This window comes from Cryptomeria japonica, chromosome 5 (genome assembly GCF_030272615.1).
Source record: "Cryptomeria japonica chromosome 5, Sugi_1.0, whole genome shotgun sequence".
In the NCBI taxonomy this organism is placed as follows: Eukaryota; Viridiplantae; Streptophyta; class Pinopsida; order Cupressales; family Cupressaceae; genus Cryptomeria; species Cryptomeria japonica.
In genome coordinates this window covers 692557222-692567191 of record NC_081409.1, presented here as the reverse complement: position 1 = coordinate 692567191, position 9970 = coordinate 692557222, and the positions used below count along the sequence as shown (strand labels likewise).

The 9970-nt window shown below is 33.7% G+C and overlaps 1 protein-coding gene and 1 non-coding gene across 2 annotated transcripts; both read right to left on the bottom strand.

Moving 5' to 3' along the window:
• Positions 1-677: 677 nt before the first annotated feature.
• On the bottom strand, positions 678-3294 carry LOC131067312 (antimicrobial peptide 1-like). Its single transcript, XM_059220861.1, has 3 exons — positions 3184-3294; positions 1039-1093; positions 678-892 (listed from the first exon to the last, which is right to left on the bottom strand). Exons 1-3 carry the CDS (start codon positions 3292-3294, stop codon positions 678-680), a joined length of 381 nt encoding a protein of 126 aa, XP_059076844.1.
• Positions 3217-3300, bottom strand: TRNAL-CAA (transfer RNA leucine (anticodon CAA)). Its single transcript has one exon. It is a non-coding gene; the product is annotated as a tRNA-Leu (tRNA).
• Positions 3301-9970: the final 6670 nt, after the last annotated feature.

Genomic DNA, 9970 nt, shown 5'->3' with positions numbered 1-9970 from the left:
TTACATGTGACAAATATGTCAAATTAAATATTTTATGTTATCATAATTTTCAATTGAATCATTGAATGAACAATTTATAGATCTCTTCTATATGTTAGAATTGTGAGTTTATTGAATAATGACTAAGGCTTCTCATCATAATGGCATATTCATTACAAATATAACGATCTAGGTTTCTTGGATGATCCTTTTAATCTCCGTTATTGATTTATTGCAATTATCTAGGCTTCTTTGAGGATAATTATTTTAATCTCCACAGTTATCTATGATTCATCTAATAAGTTCCTCATAACAAGACCTCAAGGCCAACTTTTATTCTTTACATATATAGTTGTAAATGGCTTCTCGAGATATAAATTTTCAACAATTTGAACCCCGAAAATTATCCCTCAATCATAAGGGGCAATTGCAAATTCTCAGTGAATCTTAAGTAAATAAAACAAACTAGCGAAGATACAATTCATAAAAACCAATCACAAATTGTCCCATAACTCCATTAATAGACACAGCCAAACACAGATAACGTCTCTTTATTCATACTATCAAACTACCACACCGGATACATTTTAACCCTAATTTCACACAATACCCCAGATACAAATCATAAAGACAAGATATAAATCCTAACACAACTCATCCTACCATAGAGACGAACAAAGACTCAGAAGGCACCGTTATCAGCACTGAATGAAGAAGCTGTTCCAGCCAAACGCGGTGCAGCCGCTTACACTGCTAGTAAAGCGAGTATGTGCTACGCCATCACAATTAGCAGCATTATAAGCAGCAGCAGTTTGTCCTTGGTATACAAACTGATATCCTCCATGCAAATCGCTGGCTACATTAGTACACCCACAGTTACTGTAAGTAGCAGCCTGGTTACTACACCCAGAACCTGCCCATACACTAAAATAACTACCCACAGAAGGCCTTACAAACAAGAGGCATACAAGCAATATTCCTAAGTATTTCAAAGCACTAGTATTCTTCGTAGCGTTACAATTCAGTGTAGATATAGAGATCAATGCTTATATGTACTACTCGAGGAGTTGTGCTTTGTATTTATAGAGGAAATCTGGGCCTCAATCGAATGACCCTGTCAAAACGCTGTTTATGGCAGATTTAGTCAAGGGAAATAACAACATTATCTTCTGCTTGCTAGTAAGATAAGATAACATCGATGACGAGAGAAGCCTGTTTTTCAAAGTCTACATAAATAACATGAATATTTAAATGCCCTCTAAAGGCTAAAACTGACCCATAGAAGCATTGGCGACTCAGCGCGCCATGTTTGTCAAACTAAAAAATGTAACTATTTCACAGAAAGTAAACGTGAAGACCGTAAGCTATAAAGAACAGATGGAGCAGTATATGGTGTCTCATCTTTATGAAAAGAATAAAGATGGCGGCAGCAGTATATGCTGTGTCATCTCATGATGTAATATATTCATATGGCTTTTTTTTTTTGGCTGTGATTTTAATTCTACCCACTTTTTTTAAATGTTATTTCATATCAAGATATAGTCAATAGATTCCTATGGACTCTTCAAATTGTTATTTCAAATCCACCCACTTTTTTAAAAAATATTTAATATTATTCTTTTTTTTATAAATGATGATTACATTTATTCTTCCTGTGCATTAGTGTTATCTAATCATATTAATTTAATTTGATGTTGTATCTTTAAAAACAAGGGCTGCAAGCAGCGTAGTTCCTGCCAATGCTTGGAAGAATAGTTTTGGTTTTGTCCCAGACCAAGCCTAGACTAGGTATTCACCCATGAATAATGCTATAAATATATGGATTCATCTATTGTTTCACATGTATTGTTCTTAAAAATTAAAAATAATAGTATTATACTTTTTATTTTATATATATTGTTAAAATTTATAGAGTTGAATTTTCTGACATTAATGATTGTCTTGAGCTTATCCCTGATACAAAATTTCTTGTTCAGAACCTCTTAATACAAAATTTTATGTTTTGTGACACTTACAATGCTACACAAAACTGTAAGAATATTTATTTACTTTTAAAAAATCAGAATATGATCACACAAGGCAATTGCCATATACAAGTAATGATATCTCTTTGTCATCTCATTTAAACCTCTCATTCATATCTAAACATGTTTCTATTGACCCTAGAAAATATCTTTGTTTAATCCAACACATAACCAATTGAAATTGCATTTAGATTACCTCCTTCCTCCACCATACTTGAAAGTTTAAGACTATCAATTATGGTTGTTACAAGAAAATTGACAATAAAAGAATATTAGTTGACAATAGATTAACATTATATATTCATAGCACAAACTTTATGCATCAAATTCCGTTTTAGCCTACAAAAAGTTGAAACCTTTTCATTTTACTCCATATCTACCCTTCGCCCATTACTAAATAAAATACCTTGACAAGGATAAATCCTACATGATTTTAACCAATGAAAACCCCTCATTATTTCCAAGCAACATAAAGTCATCTTGCTCTTTATCTTCCTCCTGATACAACTCCTAGAACCATATTTAGTTTCTTCACTAGCTTCTTTTTTATATTCATGTGCATTGGAGTCTTCTCCATGTTCTATACTGCCTTTTAAGCTTTGTTTTTCTTTCCCAAATAAATATTTTAGTAAATCAGTTATGGAATCAAAGTTTAGATTTTCAAAAAGGCTCAAAGAAATTCATATCCTTCAGATGTAATGATGAAAGAGATAATTTCCCAAAAGGAAAAAACAAGAAATAATTTTTCAAACTATAATGATGATAGAGATAATTTTATCAAAGGGAAAAACCATGTAATGATGATAGAGATAATTTTCCCAAAGGGAAAAACCTAAATCCGACCTGCTTTATCAAACCAGCGACCTAAAGATTTTTTAAGGAACATTTTTTTTTTCTGTTTAAGGTTACATAATCTAATATTTAAATTGCCCAAAGGAAAATCATAATAGCAACAGTCGCACATTTAGTTACTACAGAAAATCAATCGTAGCTGAATAAAGACCCAGGCGCTGGTCAAAAAAAGGAAACCACTCTCAGCAAGCGCTGGTCAAAAAACGAAACCACTCTCAGGAAGCAGATATCAAATTTGGATTATGCATCTCTAAGTTGTTTGTAAAGCAAGTCAGGGTCATTCTGAGAATTTATACATTACCCTTCAATATGATTCTACTTTACTTACTTTCAGAGATAGTCCAGAGCTAGTCAAAACAAATGTCAGAAGTGGGATTTGAACCCACGCCCTCGTTAGAGGACCAGAACTTGAGTCTGGCGCCTTAGACCACTCGGCCATCCTGACCTTGCATAATGATATCCGAACTTAAATATTGTTTTAGTATATCACGACTCTGTTATTTTCTCATTGCTATATTTTAATGGTGAAAACAGTATACTTATGTTCATTTTTCGTAAGTTTTAGTTCATTGACCGAGGCTGTTTTTAATGTTTTAGTTGTTATGGATAGACTCCTGCAACCATATTATATTTCCAAAGAAAATTACGCATTGTGTAACTCATTAGCTACAGATTATGTCATTTCTGCCCATTCTCAGATGAGACCTAACGCTAGGTATCGACCCAGTACTTGTATGGATCAGATCTATGCCCCTGAGTAGCGGAGAGAAGAATTCTGCTTTAATAGTTCAAAAAGAATCCCCCAACAAATAAGGCTATTGTTTTTCGGAATGAAATCAGTATCTTATCTTGATCATTATCTTCTGGAATTAAATTCCTAACACCCGAATCTACACTAATTTTTCAACCATGGTGCTTTGAGCAAGCTAAACAATTGCTGCCCCCAGCAGATATTAGATTTGGTTAGAAACAATATCACATTTAAGATATAACAAACTTATATAAACTCAACAAATAATTAGTTTAATAGTAGTTCTCACAGTAGTGCTTAAAATAAAACATCTTATAAATATTATCATTATCATTGCAACATATATAATAGCATCACAGCAAACATATTTGTGCTTATATATCTAGTAAGGGACATTACAGAAACCCTCAAAAGTCCAAAGAAACATAATGAAAGACTAGAAACAATAGCAAATGACTGTCGTAAAGAGCAGCAATCAAGAGGCATGTTAGAATGCACTGTAAAGAGAAATGGCATATAGGATTAGTTCAAGGGCGTTGAAAGATTACATTCGCTTAATCATCAATAAAAGATATAGTTGAGACTTTAAACATATCATTCACAGCCAAGAATCTTCATGATAGTTGTTAATAGCGAAGGCATTAAGGAAGCTAGAGTCAAGGGGTCATTGTCAAACCAAACCAGTAAAGATTAATGTAAGATAGTCACCATCAAAATGCAGTCAAGAGGTTAGGGTTCCAAAGTGTTGGCAACATCTCCAAATGATAGTAGCACCATTCTAGAAACCAAGATACACTGAAGACAAGGACAGTGATAGAGCCAACCTTATAGCCTGCAGGAAAGACTAATGCATAGATGAGAAGGTTGTGTTGCACTGTCATAGCCTAGACATAGCATCTCACACAAAAGATCACTGAAAATCAGTCTTGACAAGGCTCTTTTCATTCCCATGGTCAAGGTGAGTAAGGAGTACAAATATGCAACATTGCAGAGATAGTGAGGGTTTCATGTGATAGTTTATAGTCAACAAACCATGAAAACACATAGGTGTCCATGTCAAAGAACAATGACAATTCAAGACTGCAAAGACTTATGGCATCTTAATAAAGATTTTATTTTGTTCCATGTTGCTTAATACCAAAACAAATCAAGCAAATATAGATATACAGTGTCTCGATAGTCATATATCAATCATCTTTCCAGCTCATCGTAGTTAATTGTGGCATAGTCTTACCAAAAGCTGTATGCTAATTTAATCTAGTTTGGTTTATCATGCTTTGGCAATTTGTCTTGGCACCTTGAGAAAACACATGTTCTTCTGGTTTCAGCACTTGTTAAAATTATGTAAATCAAACAACCTTGAAATTAATGTTTTGAAACTCACAAAAGAGGTGAGAAGCTGTCTTTTGGCAAAACTGGGTGTTGAAAGCCAGAGAGGCCCAAACCCTAAACCAAATTTACGGGATAGTTTTCAAATCTAAAGCATAGAGTACTTTCGAATCTAATCAAATTTACTTTTGAAAATCAAAAGATCCAAATCTCACCAAATTTACTTTTGAAAAACACAAAATCCAAATTTACCAACAGGGTTCCAAATTTTTAAAATTTACAACTGTCATTTCGAGATCTAAAATTACTCAATAGTTTTGTTGGTGAACAAGACCCAATAGTATGCAGCAAAAGTGGAAAACCATACCTTGATTATCCTCTGCAAAAAAAATTGAAGATGATTTATGTCGTATTCTTTTGTTTGCAAATCCTCTAGGTGATTTTTGCCATCTTCTACCTTTGCACATAAATTTGCTTCCGAGGCGGTTAGGGTTAAAATTTGCAAACATAGATGTCTGGTGGGCAACCCAATATCTGCCACCTGCTTGACCCTCAAGGGAGGATGGGAGGAGTTGTATGCAACATGTCAAAACCCTGTCAAGCAAATATGAAAGATGTCAAAGTACTGTCGAAGCATGTGGATTATTAACAGATTTTGTCTGATCCTTGAAAACCCCATATCCCTGCAACGTACTGACAGAGCTATCCGTTTTTGTTGGCCATGTGTTTCTAGCGACTACACTCTGTCAAAGTTCTATTTTGGCAGCCCCTGCACCTCCCTTTGGAGTCGTGCGTTCTCTGCCATTGAGAACTGCGCGAACCCCTGCAAACCCCCGACAACACCAGTAGTTAAACGCCACAAAATTTGTCAAGAATATTTTGCTTAACTAATACGCAAGTTTAATGGTTTGAATATTAGCAAATGCAAAAATATTTGAAAATAATGATTTTTGATTGGTGCATTGGTATTGCATTAATCACTAGTTAATGAAAGAGGCCTCCGCTATAGTCCCTGCAGGCAAGAACTAATAATATATCTCTCAAATGTTTAGTTGGCTAGTTAGTTAGCATTGTCCTCTGGGTTTTTTTGGCATGTGTTACACCTAGTATTAGAGCTTGTGTTGCAAACACTAGGATCTCTAGTTAAGGTTGTTTCCCTTAGTCTTGTGTGGTGCGTTATAGTATTTCTTTTTTTTTCTTGTGCTTGTCCTTCAAGATTTATGATGTGTGAAGCATGTGTATTCATTTCTTGTGCATACCTCCTTGATGCAAGTAGTTATTATATGATGCTATGTGGCCTTGGTTTTCCTTGTGATTTCTAGTGCTTACTCGAATCTTAAAGTTGGTTTTAGGGTGGCTAGAAGAAATTGAGTACCACTTTTGGGAAAAAAGTGGAAGTGTTTCATCTGTTTTTCAAATTTTATGTTAATTGATGTCAAAATTTGAGGCACTTAGAGAATGAACCTCAAAAAACTTTATTACTAGAAAATGTAGTGCTCAGAGTCTTCTTTTCAAATATGTAATTTATTTCAATGACCACATGGTAGAAAAGTATTTTTAGTAGGCATGCTTAAAACCCACTTTTTCAATATCCTTGTTTTAGGACCATACCACACATGTATACAACCACCATTTTTTGATGCAAATAAATTAATTTTTTCAAATCCTTTTGGGAAATGATACCTAAGATAGAAAATACTGATTAGAAAGTTTTTTCTTATTTTTTTATTAAATTTTAATTGACAATAAAGTAGAGTTTGAAAACATCAAGTATACGGCCACCATAATTTGATGAAAAATTCTTTTTTGTTTTTTAATCTTTAAAATAATTGTATGTAGATTGATATGATATAATTTATTTTTCTAAAAACCTAAAAACAAAAAAGTTATTAAAATTTTACTGAACCTTAGTATTTTAGGTTTAGGTACCACTCTTAATTAATAAATTATCCAAAAATATTAAAAATAATCTTATCACAATGAAATTAAAATTTTTGAAATCAAGACACTAAGAACTCTAATGGGTTTTTGTTTCATCAAAATAATCAATCAGAAAGGCCCTCAAAAAATTAGGCCAACGTAGAAATATGATATTCTTTTGCTTTAGCCATTTTTTTGGAGGTCCAAGCATAGGCTTGGTCCCCCTAAGCCTAACCCGAAGCGAAAACCAAGGCTGAGGGATGCTTCCCACTCCAACTTTTATGAAATGGGTGCCCGTTATTTGAAATTCAAAAAATAGGTGCTCGTTTTGCTTTATACCATTGAAAGTGAAATGGGCACCTATTTTTTAGAAACATGTACATGATTTGAAAATAGGAACCCCTTTTAGTCAAATAATGAGCACTCATCTCTTAAAAGATCTGCTGGGCAAAAAACTAGCCAACACGGACAAATTTCAATGATTGAATGATTATTCAATCATTATCCAACAGGTTTGATCTGCAGAGATAATATTTTGTGAAATAATTCTCTTTTCTTGTCTTGTTATAGATTTGACAAGGAGATCCAAATTTAAATAAAACAAAAAAATATAAAATATGTGTCACATATAGACATGAGTCTTTAAATTATATGTAAAATCTTATAAAAAAATATAATGATTTGATTGTGGTTAAGGTGGTTAGATAGACACCTGCTTCTTATCTTTTTCTTGAAATTAAAGTACTACTATTAATAAAAGACATGATTTATACAATATTGGCATATTGTTGGCATAACTAATGAAGATAATAATGCACACATTATTGGCATATGGAAATGTTGATGAGAAGATGACCCGTAAAGTTATTGTTGGCATAACTTGTAAAGTTGATTGAGATTGTTGGCTAGATGATGATGATATAATTTGTAAGTTGTTTGATGACTTTATTTACGTTGTCATTGATGGAAACCATGTTTGTTAAGTCATCTAAGCCATCTAGGCCTACCGGTAAAGCCTAACCGGTATTGGAACCAGTTTACAGTATGATAAGTAGGAACAATGCGATGATCAAGATATCGGTATAGATGATTGGTGAAGTGTTAGATGTTCCACACCACATCAACAAATTCAATATATTGAATGAGTTATGATTTACTATCATAATCTCTGTGAAGAAGAATGTATACTGGTAACAGATCTTTTGACCGGTAATGATTTTTTGTTTGGCAGTGGATCTTATCATGTTCATAACTTAGTGATGACATGTCTAAAACTATGTGTAATGATAATATGGTGTTTGAGTGTGTACAAGGATCGAATTTCTTGGGAAACAACAAAGTGTTTAGCAGAATGTGATAAGAGTTTGATTTCTTAACAAATCGATGTGTGGTGATTATTCAACGATGGAAATTGCCTAGAAATTTGTTGTAATGATCTATAATGATATTTAAATATAAATTCATTATACTTTGAATGTAGTTAGGGTTCTATACTTGATCTAGTTGAAAAGTGTATTGAGGTCGAGTTGGAGAAGAAATTTTGTGTCATTGATTTCAGAAGAAGAGTGTGTCGAACTAGATTGAAGAGTCTGCATGTGTGAAGCATATTTGAGCTAAAAAGGATCTGTACTAGAAAGAAAGGAAGTGTTGTGATCAGATCATTTTCTCTATTGTTCCTTAATAGTTACAGTAGTTTGAAATCCCTTAACCGGGTAGATCCTAATAGGTCTTATTTTGTAAATCCCTTCACTGAGTGGCTCATTAGCTTGAGTTTAAAATCCTCTAGCAAGGTTACTCCTAATAGGGTAGAGCTCCTCACAGGGCTAGGGTAAACTCCCTTTAACAGGTGACTCCTAACAGGGTTTTCTCTTAACTGGGAATATTGTAAAGCTCCTAACCAAGCTAGGCCTATAACTGGGGGCATTCTAAAAGAGTGCAAATATTTTGTGGATGCTAATTTCCACCATGGTTTTTCCCATTTGGATTTCCACATGAAAAAAACTCTATGTTCATGTGGTGGTTGATTTGTTGGTGTGTGTATTTGATATTTTTACATAGTTTTCATAATGATGAACACTTGAATGAGTGGTTGATAAATTAATTTAATGGATTGTTTGAGTAGTCACTTGTACTATTCTTAAAGTATTGCAGAGTTATTTTACTAATGATTCACCCCCCTATTAGCAGTAACCAGATCCTCATAATGACAATTGGTATCAGAGCCTTAGGTCATCATTGTGTAGAAGCTTAACTGCTTGAGTTAAAGATCTGAGATGATGAAGGAGGGTCCTAAGTGCACAAAGGATAACTACAAAATCTGGAGTGATAGAATGAAGATCTACATCAAAGGAATGGGGCAACAATTCTGGGAGCATATTATTAATCAGTACACACCTCCTACTGGTACTCTAATTGTAGATCAACTTAAGGAGAGATAGGAGAATATTCAAACATTGGAAGCCATTGTAAGTATACTTTTTGATTCTGAGTGTATTGATGTCCATGGTCTTGAAACAACTTATGAAGTTTGGGAAAAGTTGAAGTTTATTTATGGTGGAGATGAGCATATACAAAAAGATAAAGAAGAAAGCCTAAGAGGCAATTCTGATGACATGAAGATGATGGAAGGTGAGAACATCACCCAGTATGGACAAAGAATAAAATAAGTAGTTGGAGGAATCAAAAGTGGTGGTGGAACCATAACAAAAGACACAATGGTAAGTAAAATGCTAAGAGCCTTATTGCATGCTTATGCTATTAGAGTATCTTCTATCCAAGAATTGAGGTCAGTCAGCAAAGATAAAGTTACGGTTGATTCTTTGATAGGCAAGCTTACTGCTTTTGAGTTGAATAGCTTTGACAATAGTGTACCTAAATTAGAATATTCTTTCAAAGTATCGGTATCTAATGCACCGATAAGAAAAGGAAAGGATGTCTATAGGTCAAGTTATCATGGCAGTGGAAATGAAGAAGTGGATGGTGAAGATAACTTGATGAAAATTGAGGCTTTATTGCCAAAGAAACTTCCTAGAGGCACCAGTAAGTACAAAGGAAAGATTCCTCTTAAATGTTTCCCATGTAACAAGATAGAATATATTGTTGCTAATTATCCTAA

Excerpts from the sequence above, each read along its gene's own strand:
- LOC131067312 (XM_059220861.1), bottom strand. The coding sequence starts at position 3,294 with ATGGCCGAGTGGTCTAAGGCGCCAGACTCAAGTTCTGGTCCTCTAACG. Across the intron at positions 1,094-3,183 it reads GCTCTGGACTATCTCTGAAA|GGTCATTCGATTGAGGCCCA; the intron begins GTAAGTAAAGTA and ends GCGTTTTGACAG. Across the intron at positions 893-1,038 it reads TACAAAGCACAACTCCTCGA|GTTCTGGGTGTAGTAACCAG; the intron begins GTAGTACATATA and ends GTGTATGGGCAG.